At 36.4% G+C, this 17,366-nt stretch overlaps 1 protein-coding gene across 9 annotated transcripts in view; it reads right to left on the bottom strand.

Annotated features, from left to right (window-relative positions):
- Positions 1–17,366, bottom strand: part of PIK3CA (phosphatidylinositol-4,5-bisphosphate 3-kinase catalytic subunit alpha) — a 47,969-nt gene that overhangs the window by 12,612 nt on the left and 17,991 nt on the right. For all 9 annotated transcript variants that reach the window (XR_012650921.1, XR_012650922.1, XM_075031433.1 and 6 more), the window contains 14 exons: positions 16,818–17,231; positions 15,092–15,301; positions 14,157–14,407; positions 12,279–12,524; positions 11,367–11,452; positions 9,382–9,487; positions 8,125–8,277; positions 7,882–8,016; positions 3,968–4,092; positions 3,455–3,536; positions 2,823–2,987; positions 2,159–2,262; positions 866–1,037; positions 424–530 (listed from right to left, as the gene is read on the bottom strand). Coding sequence is in view for 7 of the 9 variants with exons in the window: in XM_075031433.1 (XP_074887534.1) it covers positions 424–530; positions 866–1,037; positions 2,159–2,262; positions 2,823–2,987; positions 3,455–3,536; positions 3,968–4,092; positions 7,882–8,016; positions 8,125–8,277; positions 9,382–9,487; positions 11,367–11,452; positions 12,279–12,524; positions 14,157–14,407; positions 15,092–15,301; positions 16,818–17,169 (2,294 nt within the window). In the remaining 2 variants the exon portion in view is untranslated. Of the gene's footprint in view, positions 1–423; positions 531–865; positions 1,038–2,158; positions 2,263–2,822; positions 2,988–3,454; positions 3,537–3,967; positions 4,093–7,881; positions 8,017–8,124; positions 8,278–9,381; positions 9,488–11,366; positions 11,453–12,278; positions 12,525–14,156; positions 14,408–15,091; positions 15,302–16,817; positions 17,232–17,366 lie in introns of those variants that run through there.

Genomic DNA, 17,366 nt, shown 5'->3' with positions numbered 1-17,366 from the left:
CTTCAAACTCTTTGAACTGATATCAAATTAAAGATGCATGGGTAACCAACAATCAACCACTTATACTTTCAGCTTCAAATTTGAATTTTTAAGTGCAATGTTAACCATTTGCTAAGCCAAACAGAAGAGTTGGCTATATTGTAAATTTTCCTTTGGCAGTGTGTGTTTGTTACAAATGGAAAAAGGACTGCAGTTCCTGTCACCTTAAAGGAGCAGCTAACTGTCATGTTGTTCCCTAATTTGTTAAACCATTATATTGAAACTACTTCGCTCTCTATGAATTACTCTGCTACAAATTTTATTCAGTTAACTTTGAAGATACTAACATTTAGTATGTTAACATTAACAACATTGAGGTTAAATGTTAACATTACTAAGCATTTACTTAAAAGTCTAGACAAATTTCAAAACTGAAGACAATACCGAAGATTTCCCAGTTGATGCGCAGGATTAAGAGGAGAGATAAAGCCTTGTAAAGCATCCATAAAATCTGGCCGTCTCATTTGTTCAACAAGAAACTTCATCTGTACCTGATAAATAATCACATTCAGGTTTTGAGAACACTAATTACATGTAAATGAAGGTAAGTATCAGATTTTAGCTTTGGTTTTAAAGCATGGTTTTGCACAGTTCTAACATAAGCAACTCCACTTAGCCACGTATCACACAAATTGAAACCCTTAACTTTAATTCTATTGCCTTAAGAGGTAGACAATGGCAATGCATACAGAAATAATACAGCTTCTAACATAGTATCTACTGAAGTTAGCATTAATACTTTTCTAGTTAATCAAATAAAACACAGTTCTAAGTAATTCCTGTGACTCAACAGCAACAGTTTTGGTACATGGACAGCTTATAATACCTTCTGGGTCTCATCTTTTTTTTCCTGCTTGAGAATATCTGTGAGGTTAATCAGCTTCTCCATAGCCTCCACCTGCCTGCTCAGATGCTTTAGGTACATGCCACACGCTCGACAATAGGACTCCAGAAGTAAACCAAACCTCTGACTTACAGTTTTATTGTGCATTTCAGACCTACACAGAGAGGAAGAACAGTTATAGCTTAAAGACAAGACCACTTAGAGGTGCCAAAAATGAAGCTATATCTGTAACATCTTCCTGAGGGCTGCTTATGGATCCTTCTTCTCAGGGAAATAGCTTGTATTGACCTCCCACAACTCATCTCATTTTGACTGGACTGATCAGACTTCAGTACCCTTTACAACTAATTCAGCACAGAGGTTATAGGCTTTTTCCCCATTCCTTCTTGCTCCATCCTATCCTTCTCTACCCTTTGCCTTTATTCAGTGTAGTAAACCTCAAGCTTTCAATTCAAGTTCCAGATTTCTTTGCCGAGAGCAAAGCTAACCTGTTTCATTTTCTCCTTGTCTCATTTAGCCATTCCCAGGCTGCGGTCCCTCTAGTTTCCTTGTTCTTATCTACTCTCAGTCTTCGCACAGTCCTAAAATATATCCCCTCAAACAAGTTAACTGAGCAACTTATTCCATTATCCTTGATGATACCCACGGGAAGTAGAGAACTGAGAGCACAACAAAGATTCCTTGCTTCTATTTCTGTGTCTGATCACACTATCTTACAACAGCATTTTTAGGTGAGACCTAGCTGCAATCCAGTATGCTGTATGCTCATCTATGCTCAGCCTTCTCAACACCAGGAATTACAAAAGCCCATGTTACACTTAGTAAGGAAGAACACCAAGATATTTGGGCTATCAAGCTCTACAAAGTCTTTGGGTGGTTTTCTTCAAGCCTCAACTATTTGTAAAATTTTCTGGAAAAGACTGGTGGGGGATCTGGTATGAAAAATAAAGTTAAAACTTCATTAAAAAATAAAGTTGTAAACAGCTAACAATATGGGAGGCTTCCTGCAATCTTAAGACTACCCTGCTTTTAGAATAATCATCATTAGATAAAAAGTAGTACAAGAGTAAGTATCTATTATTAACTAGCTTTTGAAACTGCAAGGGATAACTTCTATTACCAGACTATGCATTCAAACTCTTAACCAATATAAAACAAATTTTAAGTGCTAATATTTTGCTAAGAAAGGACATTTAGTACGCCAAGCCTTTAGAACAACTAACTGTTTACAGCTAACAGGAATTCCACCACCCCTTAACATGATATTGAGCTTACTTTAAATGCCAAAAGAAGAAGTGTCCTATCCTTTGATTGGTCAGTGCTTTCTTGAGTAAAAATCTCACAAGCTGATTATCTAAATACTGTTCATATTTCAGAACCTAGTTAAGGATAAAAGGAAAAGAAAAATATCAGCTGCAGTTATTATTTCTATGGACAATATACAGAGTAAAGGCAGTTAAATAAAAACTATATTTTACATTAATTCTTGTAGAATGACTGATCTTGGTATTAACACTTGCATGTGTTAGGATTTGAACTGTATCTGCTAACAGCGCATTGGCTGCCTCTATTTCAAGAGCTTACCATCTGATGCTTCCTTTACTGTTACCAAATATTTTAGCCTCAACTTGCTCAAAGTTTTGAGAAGATGCTTCTGCTCATACTTTCCCATATGTTAGGATGGCTGAAATAGCTGCCTGTTCCAGTTGGTAGAACAGTTCTGCATCTCTGCAAAATTTTGGCGTTTAATATCAACAAGCAAAACCACAGCACTACAGAAAGTGAACTACATTTCATCTACTCCTACTAAATAATCCGCAATGCAAACAGGTACTTTTGATGACCTCTTTTCACATCATCTGAACTTTTGTTGTATTTTAAGCCTCTGTGATCATCGCATATACACAAGACATCAAGTATACCAAAATATGTTATGTACCTGTACTAGCTGGATTAAGTACTGAGACAGTTTGTCGTCTGTCAAGTACTTCTCTAGACACCGAACTGCAAAAGCTCGCACCATTGGATCTGGATAATTACAGTCCAAAAGCTCCATTGCTTGCTCTGGCTTGATTGGAGGCCAATCTTTTACCAAACAGTACATCTGCGGACAAGAAGCCCGAGCACATTACACACTTGCATTGATTAGGAAGAAGTTGTAATACGCAGCTTTTAGAAGGTGTTGTCAGACACAAACTGCATCTAAGTAGAAGCTGTTTACTTGCCAGTCCTCTCTCAATAAACAATTTGGATTAGTTGCCAGCTGACTTGGTTATTTTATCAACTATAAAAAGAATGAAAACAAAACCTCACATTTAACTATAACTGACAAATCAGCAACATAAAGATTCAAGTAATGCCACCAGGAGGAAATCTTAAGACTCAGACTGAGCTGAAGAACAAGAACTATGGACCAGACTGATCAGTCAGTTACAGTGGCAACTTAAATCATCTAAGTTTTCATTCAATGTATCATGCACACATAATGTTTTTAACTTCCAGAAGATTTCTTTAAAATAGCATATTTTACAGCTTCTTCAAACTTAGAACTAATTCAGTGCTATATGTTACCTGGGCCACTTCATCTCTAGAATTCCATTTAACAGACAAAAGTAATTTGGGCAGAATTTCTGGAGTATTCACACAATAGTGTCTGTGAAAGAGAAAAAAGTTGTATGTACAAAATGTCATTTTTGCTTCAATAACCATCTACTATGTCCCCCTCAGTCTTGCAACTTTTTCTTCCTTTGTCAGCAGAATCCAAACAAAACCATAAGGTAGTGTCAGCATCCATGCACGAAGGTAACACTGCAGTAATGCGGAAAACGTAAGCAAATTCAACAACTTTTCTCCATGGGCTTATGCACCAAGACATACATTGCAGAATGCTTTAGAAAAGGCTTTTCTAAAACACTAACCCCAACAATACAAAATAAAAAAAAGGGAGCAAAACCAAAGACAATCATGAAAAATTTGGAGTGAATGGGTTGAAGTTTGAATGTGACAACATGGGTTTTACTTTGGGGTTTTTGGGGGGGGTGGGGGGGGGTGGTGTTTGGTTTTTTGTTTGTTTGTTTTAAATACCTGTGGCTCCAGAGGAAGTCCTTCTCTTGCTCAGTGATTTCAGACAAAGGATCTCGTGTACATATGGCTCGCAGTTGTTCCTTATCACTTTCTCTTAATTCATTATCTCTAGCTATTCTGTTACTCTGCAGAGAGAAAGTGGTCCATTAGCCCTCCACACATTTCCTTCTGTTGTCATACAGCATACAGGAAGTATTTTAACAGCATAGCAACACTTAAACTCTGTATCATGCAATACTATCTTGTTGTTTCCTTTTGTTGTAACTGAGGACTTATAATATAGACAGAGAGAGATGAAAGACCAGGCCTTTGATTTCTACAACCGCTTTTAGTCACTACTGGGACAAGAAGAGGTACATTTCAACTAAATCAGCTGTGTGGAGAAATAGCAACAGTTGACATCTGATGAACAACACAATGCAGCACAAAATTAAACTGGTCATTTCTGTCTCCAGTTTTGAGATTGTTGAGAGCTGCTGAAAGGAGTGAAAGAATCAGAACTGAAAAAGCAGAACATGGGGGATGAAGCTAGGTAAATAAAAGGTAGAACACTGTAGGAAAGTCTGAGTAACAGAAGACTAGAAAGCATCAACCAGAATTAGTATAAGATATTCCCCCAACAGCACAGAAAACAGAAATGGTACACACTGAAATTAATCTAAGACTTCATTTATTAGAACCAGCTTAGACCAATGGCAGAGGTATTGAAACTACTACTACTTGATTTTTCACAGCTCATGTGCCAAGTTCAATTTTTCTCCTATACTTTCCATTTCTTCGTTCGTTTAATATGTTTTTCACAAAGCAACATATGAAATGATGCAGTTTTTGAGGTTTCAACTACAGAATCAATTGCACAGAAAAAAAAGAGAAATCGTAAGCACCTTATGTTATAGCCTTTGGTATAAAATACAACCGTAATTAACAAGTTTGACACTTAAGATGAAGCTATCCCAAAAATTGTACGAGAGTTGAATAGTGGTTTTATAGTGAACTCACATTTTCACATGTGTTTGATACCTACTACTACAAAAGAATAAAATAAACTCTTTTCCAAGTTCAAATTGTTTAAACTGTAGAACCACAGTATTTGACCTCTTGTTCTGCTCTTTCCCTTAGCAATTTTTACTAAGCACATTAAACAAGATAAGTAAGAACAAACCGAGCTTTGTCTGACAGTTTTGACAACAGAAATTTTCAACTGGTTGAACTAGTACTTCAAAACAGAAATACCTACATGTCTTTTACAGAAAGTCTTTCCAATGTATCTAGCTTAAAAAAACAAAAGAGCTGAAAAGAACAATGTGAAATTTCCAGGAAGGAGATCAAGGCACCCTTTAAAAGGTAGTGTTATTTTTAAGAATATGCACAAATACAGAAACAGTTATCAGGTTATACCATGATACAATATCTACTTCAGACTGAAAGTTCCCTACCTTACATTTATCTTTAATTACATAAATTATGTGTTCTCATGATGGGTTCACTACTATTATATGGGAAAAGAATATTCTGGCCTTCAAGCTTTCATCTACCAATATTAAGGTATGAATCAACCAACTCACAGGGGTTTTAGTATCTTGCCCTGTTAGTAGTGTGATAGCAAGATATCTTAGTGCACCAACATGGTTTTATTACTGTTCTCAAGCACATGGACTGAACTTAAAGGTGGGGGGAAATTATTCAGGACTACTCTGTGGCACAGGAAAATTTTTAGAACACATTCTTAAATATTATGGTAACAGATACAGTGCAAGTAGCAAAGCCAGAGTCATTCTGTAAGGAAGTTAATGGATAATGACTTTATAATCAGCCTGCTCCTGACCTAAGATCAAATAGTTCATGTTGAACAAGCAATTAATTGCACATATTCATCTTGATTCTGAAAGAGTCATCCTAAATAGTAAGTGAAAGTCAAAAAAGTATAAAATGTACCTGCATAGTGGGTCAGAAAGATCATAGTTTAGGTCAAGCCCAGAAGGAAAATGCATTTATCCTGTTGCGGTCAACACCAAAAACTTGAAATTCTATGAATTGTGGGACAGTAAGTTAGATTTAATATTTGAAAATTCTTTCATATTTGAGATATTAATGGACCTATAAATGATCTCTTCTAAGTATGTATTAATGGATTTTAAATGCAGTGTAATGCATTTCAAGGTTAAACAAAAAAGTTACGCTCTTTGCATCATAACGAAGACACTTATATAGAATTCATACCTCAGTGACTGCTTTGCTGATTTTGACCATTTCAGTCAAGCATTTTTTACCTCTTTCAGATATGGCCAATGCTACATAGTAATCTAGTATCCAATTTCTGAATGAGTAATAACACATTGCCTTTTAACTACCTAAATATAGTTAACATTACAAACAGCTATAAATATGCACAGTACCTGAATATAGAAAGTTTGGCTTCAGACCTGAAGATACCACACATTAAAAGATAAAGGGGACAAATACAATACTAAGAGATAACTAGTGATGTTAAACTTACCAAGCATTTAATGAAATATGATTTAAGAAAGGATAAGTAATAAGAGGATTTCGGCGGACAAGGAGGGTTGAAAGAAAAGCAGCAGGAATAATGAGAAAGTGAGACCAAAGCAGTGATACACAGTTTGTTTCCCCATCAACTTAGTCACTGATGTAAATAGGCTTTCTCCATGTTTAACCACTAGACCTTCTTTTATGGTATTGTAAGGATTACCACAAAAAAGACATAATTTGAGACTTTATTCTACCTCAGAATTTTGGTTTTTTTAATTGTAAAGTGTAAGTTGATCATTACTTTGTCACTGAAGTGAGAGCTTATTCTCCTCACCATTTTCTACTTTTGCCTACAGATGGAACAAAACAATGAGTTGAGCATATACAAGCCCAGGTAATAGGCTGTGTTATAGCAAAGGAATGTTATTTACCAAGGAGCCAGCTGTCCTTAAACATTTATTAAGAGCCCTGCAGCACTGCTCAGTCACAATATATACCATAAGCAGATATGCCACTCTATGATGGACTTCCTGTAGAGTATCAAGAGAAATCAAATGCCTACAACCCTTTGTTCAAGATATGTTGAGATGGGACTGTTATAAATATCACCAGAATTCCCAGACTGGAGGCTTACTAACACCTACACACTTTTTGGTACAGCGAAACTTTCCACCCCGAGACTCTTCTTCACACAGACCACAATGCTCTCTTGGGGAAACTCTCAAGTCTTTGAACCAACCTCCAGTAGAAAATGTAAAACATACCAACTAATTTTACAGCCTTGTCTTTAAATACATAGCATTTTTAGCCTTATTGCTTTTCTTTTTTCTCCTTTTAATCATCCAACAAGTGCTTTTAAGAAAGTGCCAAACCTCACCAAAATGCCAATCGTCAAAACACAGGTTTTCTTCGTAGAAGAGGGGAGATAAAGGACTACACTCGTGTATGCCAGCCAATTCCCTTAAAATTCCCTGTACTTATGGTCCTAACTAGCCCATTAAACAGCCAGTAAAGAGTTATAAGCATCTTTGGATTACACAAGAAAGCCCATCTATAAACATGAAATTGTAACAAAGAAAAATAGCATCACTGAAGGAGAATGACAACTTTTGGAAAGTTAAACTAAGTAGTTTAGACATCTGAATTAGCGATATAAAAATGTCAAAAATGCCCTAACAGTTTGCACAGTAAGACAGTTTCTCTTTAAAGTGTTTTCGTTGGTCAGTGAAGCATTAAAGAAAGGAAAATATATTACTCACTTTGCTAAACACAAAACAAAAAACTGATTTCTTGATTTTACAATAAATCAGGATATAAGAAAAAAGTTTTCTTTATCACTACTATACTGAGTAAAATAAGTAATTAAAGAAGTAAATAATACTTTCATATTTTAGTAGCTAATCTTGGAAGGGAGTTTGCCTTACCAGCCCCGCATAGCTGTAGTTAAACCCCAGTTCACGTGATATAGTCCAATTGGCATGCTCTTCGATCACCGTCATATCTGGAAACTTTACAGGATTGCTAAACCAATCAAATTCCAGCTCTAAACATGGAGTTTCCTATGTAAAGGAAATTTAAATTACTTCTTCTGTTGAATGATACTAATTAGAATACAGCATATTTTGAACATGTACTCTTAAGGAGGAAGCTCACATGCAGATAGTTACCTTATTTGGATTCGATCCAGTAACACCAATAGGATTCAACAAATCCTCCAGCCCATGAGGTACTGCCCAAAGATTCAAAGCCATTTTCCCAGATACAAGAGTGTCTGTGTAATCAAACATGTTTATATTTCCCCAAGCCAATGGACAGTGCTCCTTAAAGAGATTAAAAGATGATTTTTCAGGGTCATCTATTAATTACTGCAGAGTAAGTCAGGAGAAATAACATTTTCACCCCAGAGCAAGCTGTTACACTCCCAGATTAGCAGAAAGCAGGTTGTGGAAGCTGTACCATATTTTTCTATAAATGACTGTCATGGCAGTCATTTTGCAAAATGATATCAAAACACTTGCAAACACATGCTAACATATTCCTCACATCAAAATAACTCAAGATGATGGAAAGAGGGGTTTTTTTGACAAGACAGAGACTTTTCAGCAAGGCCTGTAGTGACAGAACAAGGGGAACAGTTCTAAACTGAAAGACAATAGGTTTAGATTGGACATAACAAAAAAAATTTTTTTTATAAGGGTGATCAGACACTAGAACAGGTTGCCCAAAGAACTTGTGGATGCCCCACCCATCTCTGGAAGTGTTCAAGGCCAGGTTGGATGGGGCTTTTGAACAACCTGATCTAGTAGAAGGTGTCCCTGCCCATGGCAGGGGGGTTGGAACTAGATGATCTTTAAGGTCCTTTCCAACCCAAACCATTCTATGATTCTCTAAGATTCGTAAACCTGGTTGTAGACAAAAAAACCTATATAGTACCTATGACACACACTCAAACCCAGAATGTAATGGTGGCTAGAATCAGATGCCATACATAAATTCTTAAAAATTACTGTTCGAGGTCTTGCATCAAATAGTAACGCAACACAAGTTGTCTTTACTTTAAAAATCAACTCTAAATTCAAGTATAAATATTGCCCTTTTTTAATAATTAGGTAAGCAACATATGGGTTTAGAAACTTGAGTTAAGGCACTTGCACCCCAAAACACTAACAATGTCCTTTGTGTCTGGCAATACAGTATAGACAGTGCTGAACTGATAAGCTTTTTCCCCGTGTTAATTTCTGACCACAAAAAAAGGTTGTAGTCAGAATAAGCTACAAGAAAAGAAAGAAATCCTATTTTAATCAGATTCAAATCAAACATTGCAATAAGACTCATTGCCAGGAAAACATTTACCAAGTATCTTCCCAAACTTGACTTAAGGAGCTTTTGTTTGTCAGTGTATTAAAGTGTATTAAGTATTTTACCTCTTTAGCACCCTTCCGGCCTTTAACAGAACAGATAGAAAGGCAGAGCCGAGCAGCACGTGGAAGATCAGGAATGTACATGTCATACAATAGCCATTCATTCCACCTGTAAGATTAAAAAGCAGAATAAAACCAGGTTAAAGGAGAGCATGGAGAGAACTTCATCCAATCAACAGTTATACTAAAAACCATTTGTTATATTCCTGCCTAAACTGTATACGTGTATAAAGAGTACACTTTCTTACTGAAGAAGGGTCCTCCTACGTGCATTTGACACCATATACTCCTTTGGGAATGGAAACTTCCCCAAATAGCCTTCTAGCACCAACACTGTTTAAAAAGTCATGCTAGATTCAATCCTGCAAACTTAGTAATAGGTTCATTCACCTTCACTCTTGCAACCCTACTGGCTGCAACTGTCAGCATACGTACAACCTGAAGATAATGGACTTGCATATGTGCTACACTAATGTAAGGTTTACCTTGTGAAATTATTTTTCACTTCGGGGAAAAAAGCAAGTGGGAAAAAATGTGGCATAGCTTTCAGAACTCAGCTAAATTTGAACTGCTGGGAAATAAAAAAATAACTGCAAGATGGGAATATAACAGAAGTATAACACAGCAATCCAAAAGAATATTGAGTTAGGAATATTGCATTTATCATAGTAAAAAGAGCACAGATTTGTTCTACAGGAATACATATTTTGTTTTCATGAACTTCTCCAAGTAGACTTTATCTCTCAGTTGGTAGAACTGTGCTTTTGAAGAGGAACTTTTGAATACAGTTTTTCCTAAGTGGATTGCCATGTTGTATTTTCTCAGTTGGAAGAGGCAGCAGCTTCCAAGGACAGCATTAATTTTTTCAATGTGTCTGTAGCTACTAAAAGCAAAGTTTTACAAAGAAATAACTGTCAAAGCCCTTCTCTAAGAAATTGGCAGATAAACCTCAATTCACTTTTCTTATATGTTCATTTTGTATAATACAGATATGTGTAATTATATCCATGTTTTCAAGCCATATCTGTCACCACCTCTCCAAGAAGATTTTCTCTCTAAAACAGTTAAAACTATCAATTCAAGTATAGCTATATTTGGGGCAGCTCAGAGGAAGAAGCTATTTTTCAACAACTGTGTATATTATTAGGCCCTCTAATTATAAAACCTGATTATATTCCTAGAAAATGTACAGACAAAAAAGTTTCAAAGTGTATTAAGACAGACGTGAAGTCAGACAGAAAATGCAAGTCAAAAGTTACTTCTGAACACATACTTTGCATCTAATCCTAGCAGATGCTGAAATTTCATACCTCCTCATTAGTCAAAGTTACGAGAACATCTTTTAGATATTTGTTCTCAAGATGTTTATATAAGCTCATATAAAACTTCTTTTTGCACTTTTAAGTAGAGGTATTTTTCCAGATATTGATGGTAGGTCAATTCTCCTGAAAATAAATCAGCCCGGATCTGGCAGTCACTTCCATGTTCACAAATGATACCCACCTCTCCACACTCAGTGGTTCTGCTTTAGAACATACCATGCAACCTCAGTGAAACAAATTTGCAGGTTACATGACATCACATTGCCTCATGCTGAAACTGAAATCTTAACCTGCAACTGGAACACCTGCTATTGATCCACAGTCAAAAACAGAGCTCAGTCACCCAGAGCTATGCTCATTTCACAGTATTAATGTGTAATTATGTTGGAGTTTGAGGCAACTGTAAATGCACATGTAAACCAGATCCGTTCAGTAAATAAACTATACTATTATATGAGACACAAAAATACTTGTGTTTGAATTAAATTACTTCTATTTATAAATATAGGGATATGTAAAAATATTTTTACAAAACTTAAGGCAAGGAATTCCCACCAAGGAGCTCTACCTGAATAATGGCTAAGTCAAGCCATTACTCTTTCAGTGCTATCATTTATGATGCCCTGGAAGTCAGGTTCCCTATAGTCATTCAAGTATTTAGCTTACCTGGGATTAGAACAAGGTACCCTTTGAGTATTCACATTGTCACACAAAGGTTCCCCTCCATGGTAGATACCTGTTCTAACATAGATCTGAAAACAATGTCGATATTAGTACTGTCTTTGAAATGTTACCATACACAAATTTTTTCACTGCTATCAACATATACTATGATTACAACATATTATCCTTTTATTTTCATCAAGTAAAAAACAAAAACAAAACTTGAAACCGAACAGCCCCACCACTCCCCAACCCAAATTCATTCATGCTCTGTAAGGTCTGAAGCATACTATATAAGCATACCCTTCTAGAAAAAAAGTGGTTTGGTCTTTTTTCCTCATTAATTGCAAACTAGTTTTTAAAAAATACAGTAATAAACTTGAAATGAACACTAAAAAACCCTGGAACTTATTCTCAATTCTTCATGTGTCAAGGCATAGTGGAAAAAAAAGACAGAACAAATTCCAGGAAAGTTAGAGAGCCAGGCTTGTAGTATGTCTTCAATGGAATTGAATCCTACCCACCTTTTCTCCTTAATCTCCCCATACCTCCTTTTTCAAAAACAAAGATAGTGGCACACTATCCAGCATCCCCTCATCAAGAGTATTGCCAATTACTGTAATACATTCTTAGACGTAATAATTATTTAGAATATAGATAGCAACATAGGTTTTGTTTTTCTATCCATTACATACTTAGCTGAAGTGAACTATGGAAACTGAGTCCTGCTTCTACCAGGCAGACTGTTTAGCTAAATACCACAACTAACACTTTTTAAGTAGTATACAAAAGTTTTCAGATGCTAAAACATGGCTGTATTTTTTAGAATCGACTACTTCAACAGAAAAGAAAACCCAGGAGGGAAGCCATGAGCTGCTGAAAGCCACATGTGATGCCATACAGCATTTCCCTTACCTTATCTATGTCTCTAATGTTCACATTTACATAGGTTGCACAGAGGATTCTTATTCTGAGAGCACTATTTATAGTCCAGAGGGATTTGGCTGTAGCTTCGCCATTCATGTAGGGTGTAGCTGTAGAGATACGCCTGGAATAAGATGGCATTGTAAAGGTGTCCAGTGGCAGCTGTGTATATAGGCTTTCCTTAGCCATCAGCATCAGATTGGGCATGCGACCAAGCATTATACAGCTTCTTATATACTGCAAGAAAACAAAACCAAAATCCAGTATGTTTGAAAGTTTACACTCTTGGTAAACTATACATAAAAATATTCAGGAAAATATAAAAGTAAAAGCATATTTAAAGAGCTTATTATTGTGGCTGTATGTACGCCCTTTACAGTGTTTATAGTTATAGCATCCAACAGTTTAAATACATTGTTAGGTAGGATCACACAGCAGCACTTCATACAGATTTTGAGATACGAATAGCATCTAACAACTGTGGAAGGTTGAACTGGAGACAGAGAACAGAGCTGACAAGATGACAAGTCAGGCTTCTTATAGTGCTCCTTAGCTCCAGCACAGCACAGCACAAACAAAGCAGACTGTTCCAGATTAGAGCTGTTCCTGGAAGCAGCCGAGCTGCTTTTGCATAGCATGCTGTGGTGCAGACCTAGCACAGGTCACGCTGATACTCCTAGTCACAGGCAGAGAGCACAAGACAAGTGGCAGACCCATTAATTTTTGGTTCAGTTGTGCTTATTAGCTTACGCTCAGCACCGACCCTGACAGACTCTAGCTATAATGGTGTCCGTTCAGGACTGAGAGCTGAGAGCAAGTAGTCTGGCAACAGTACCACAAAACACAATGCGTTAAGACAGGTCCAGCCCTGGAGTGTAATTAGCAAGCTCTTTTGTGGCACAGTAAAGGCATACCAGATACTTCTGAAGAAACCACGCTAGATCAAATAGGTCTAGTGTTTGATCTCACGATGACTGTGCAAAATTATTCATGTATGCCTGCACTTGTTCCCCAGCTCCCACAGAATAGAGCTGCTTTTCCCATTATTCAGGATCCCCCCAGCCCCCTTCTCTCCTCCATTGCCCTGGAGAGCAGATCGTCAACCATTTTAGATGAAGGAATGGAAGCTGTTTATTACAACAATACATTCCTCAAAGAGGAAGCAGCAGCAGTCTGTCAGGAAGTCTACAGGGTAACATTGTTGTCTGCTCCAGAGAGGGCTGCTCAGATGCTCTTCTGTCAGCAGTTCTGTCTTACACTCACAGCACTAACAAAACCCAGGCAATGAAGGACAGACAGCCACAAGGAAGACTTAACAACGATTTGTTTAGTGCTGGAAGTTTATCACTCCTTTAACAAGATCAAAAAATTTAAAGATGTAAGTAACAGGAAAACAAACAGTTTGTTTAGATTTTTTCCACCCCTAAAGGGGGAAGGGACAAGATTCATAGTAGCAACGGTTGCCTCATAATTTAACATCTGATTGAATTTCCTTTTGTATTACATCAACCCCATTCAAGCATAACTCATCTCTTGCCATCAGAAATCTAGGCTATTTCTGAAAGTACCTACCACTGATTTATCACTAATGTTAGAGGTAAACTACTTTATTCAAAGAATAAAAATTATACTAGTGACATAAATTCTAGTTTAAATTACCTTTACACCCCCCCCCCCGAAGCACATGCAGCAACAAATATGCACATTACACTCATGCATTAGCCAATTAAAGACACACGCAGTTTTACTTCCTATGTTTTGGAATAATTTAGTGAAAAAGCAAGCCACTGATAAAATTGATCACACCTCTCCCTCACAAAGTTGGATTATCTTAGTGTATTTCAAAGTAAGTCCTGTTATGTTACTCACCTTATACTGGCTCAGTGGATATTTTTCTAGCAAGTATTCATCACAGCCACACACTTTTAAAATATATTTGCCCTGGTACTCCAAGACGCAAAGTTTCAGTTGTTCAGATGACAGCAACATACTTCGCGTTTTCTTCCTAATTGCTTCAGCAATAACTTGCTCAGGCACACAGTCATGATTGATTTTTAAGGTGTATTTCTGCTTATCATTGTTTGGTGAGACTATTACCCATATCACCACTATAATTTGCCCTAGAATAAATGTAAAATAATGTTAGGCCTATCATTTTCAATACAGTTTCAAAACTAACCAAAAAAAAAACCGCAAAACAACTCTCACCCCCTCTCACCACAGAGGATTGCTTGCAGTACTACTGAAAGAAGATGTAGACAAGATTCATAGCCTAAACTGACAGAGGGTTTACAACTTCTACAAGGAACTACACGTGCTCAGTTTATTTTTTACTCTAGTGTAAATTCAAACTTCTACCCCTTGAGGTTAAGAATATTTTTATTAACCAAATACTACAGACTACTTAGCCTTCAAGAAGACGGCAGTAACCGTTCCACATTTGAGGACTGCAAGGTAACTCGGTGATTCAGTATCATTTAATTCCACATTACTGAATGTCAGAGGAAAGAAAAATACAAGGCCAACAAGCCGTTTCTACCCGTTAAAAAAAAGTCACCTCTATTTACCAAGTTATATTTCAAGATTCAGTTATTACAATAGCAAAAAAATGTAATTTTAAGTTTTGTTGTCTTCCTTTCGAATCTACGCTGTATCAAGAAAATGATTCTTAATAACTTAAGGTGTAAGATATTGCTAGAGTGTACTAAATACAGCACGTAAAACAGTCATTTACCTAAGTCACCAGCTGTGCTCTGATTTCAATCACTGAAAAACATTGTTTCTATTGTAAATATTTATCTTACCTTTATCTAGTTTATTGTATATATGTTTGGGTAGCTCAGGTGAAGACTCTACGTTTGGAGGACAGACATATAGCGCTCTACTATGTGGTGCATTGGCATCTCGAAGATCCACTGCTTCTTTACAAACGTTAAGAATATTTCTTCTGAAGTCTTGTACTTCTGGATCCTTAACCATGTCAAATTCACAGACAGGCATGCCGATAGCAAAACCTACAGTATTGAAGAAGCATGAGGAAATAATTGTAACTGGTAATTAAAGCTAAAGATTCCTTCTATCAGTGACAGAAAAAGCATGCTTTAAGCAAAACACACCTAAAATATTTGTGTCAACCACTGGCTTCTACTTGTATAGATAATTGTTTTATTTCATTCAAGAACAATTCAGTTCTAAAGTTAAGTGCACTCTTCAGTCACAAAAAAGAAAAGACAGGTGTACATTCACTGATGATCCTGGAAGCCTTAAATCGTCATTCTCACAGCTAACACTCCTCCTGAAGGAAAAGGACCAGTAATAAACTGCAGCACAAGGTTTCTGAAGTGGACCAAAGGACCCGTGATGTCCAATTTTTTCTAAAACCCTAGCAGGACTATTGGTAGCTATTAGGACCATAATCAACTTTGCTTACAACTGAATGACAGCTATTCAATTTTTTGATGAACTACTATTTAAAAATGTGACAAGCACTCCAAGAGATACTGAACTTAGCTCTTTGGCATAGTGTCATGTAATAAGAGTCCATTTCTCTCAGGTCCTCTGTCTCAGATTAATTCCATTTACTTTAATGAGATCACTTGCATATATAATCATTTATGCATGAATGTTCAAATGGAAACTTTCAATCGTCCTGTTGCATGGTTAGCTAACCACTGTTCTCCCTAAGTCTTGAACAGGTTAAGCTTTACAAAACAGTTTACCTATGATGCATTCATAACAATTAAATAATTTAACAATTAGGAGCACCCCAGAACAAGTATTTCCAGTTGACAAGTCTCTACCACTGCAATGTACATCTGCTAGCAACTAAAAAGGAGTAGGTATGCTTGTAGTGCCTGAATTTAGATACTTAACCTAGACGCTGAAACATACACTAGTCTCCCTGTGCTTTCTCAGTGGATAATGGAAAATTATAAACTACTCCAGAGATGATTCAAAACATTACAATGTCTCCCCTCTGCCCCTCCAAGCTCAGGTGTTTTTGTTTCCCTTTCCTCCCCATATTCTTTTTGTAGGAAAGGAGAGGGGGGAAACACCTCATTTCTGAAATTTTACTTTCTAAGCAAGATAGAGCAGCATTGAAACATGTTCTATCACAAATGTGGTTTAAGATTTGTAATTAAATCCAGAATTTACAATTCTGTAAACTTCAAAACAAATTAAGATTGACTTCCCAAACAATAGAACAGGCTTTGCTCTGCAGTAATATGAAATCCTGCTAATAAGAGACAAGTAAAAAGTATCTTCTAACCCACATACAACTACAAATACGTACAAAGCAAAGACTTTACATGTGAATGAAACAGAACAGCAAAAAAGTTTAATTCACAGTTTACAAATGTCAACTTTACTATGATCAGCATCTTTGCAGATTCCATGCAACAACTGACAGTTACAAAATGCAAACTTAGATACATATAACAAACAACCCATTTTGATTCTTTGTTTTGTATTTTGAAGAGAAGAAGCCCGTTAAACAGATTAGCTGTGTTTAAATAAAGATAATCTCACCTATTTCTCTATTAAGAATCTTTTCTTCTCTGTTACCTACTGGTTCAATGACTTTTAGAAAAGGCTGAAATAGTCGCAGGTCACAAAGTCTCCGTGTTTCATCAAAAAATTCTTCTCTTTCTGCTTCTTGCGTAACACTTACAAAAATGTAAGAAGATTCATCTTGGAGGAGCTGATAGAGAGGGTATTTTCTTGCTTCTTTGAAGAGTTCATGTTTAATAGTTAGTAAGGTGGCCTCACGGAGGCATTCTAGAGTCACTATCATTCCATTTGGGAGAAGACACTCCACAAGGATCCTCGGTGGCATCAAGTGGATGCCCCATAGTTCACCAGATGATGGTCGTGGAGGCATTTTTAAGTCTTTAGATAACTCTGTACTGTAAGTTTTTCAAGCAGTGATTCGTACAAGTAAACCTAAGTAAAAATCAGAAATTTAAATGTTAAATTTAAAATATGACCATCACAAGGAATTTCAGACAAAATTGTTCAAACATCACTTATAATTGTAGAAGAATATTCATGGGCATATTTTACATAAACTTGTTCAAA

This window comes from Buteo buteo, chromosome 7 (assembly GCF_964188355.1).
Source record: "Buteo buteo chromosome 7, bButBut1.hap1.1, whole genome shotgun sequence".
NCBI classification, from domain to species: Eukaryota; Metazoa; Chordata; class Aves; order Accipitriformes; family Accipitridae; genus Buteo; species Buteo buteo.
The sequence above is the reverse complement of the archived record's forward strand: the minus strand, read 5'-3'. Positions and strand labels throughout refer to the sequence as shown.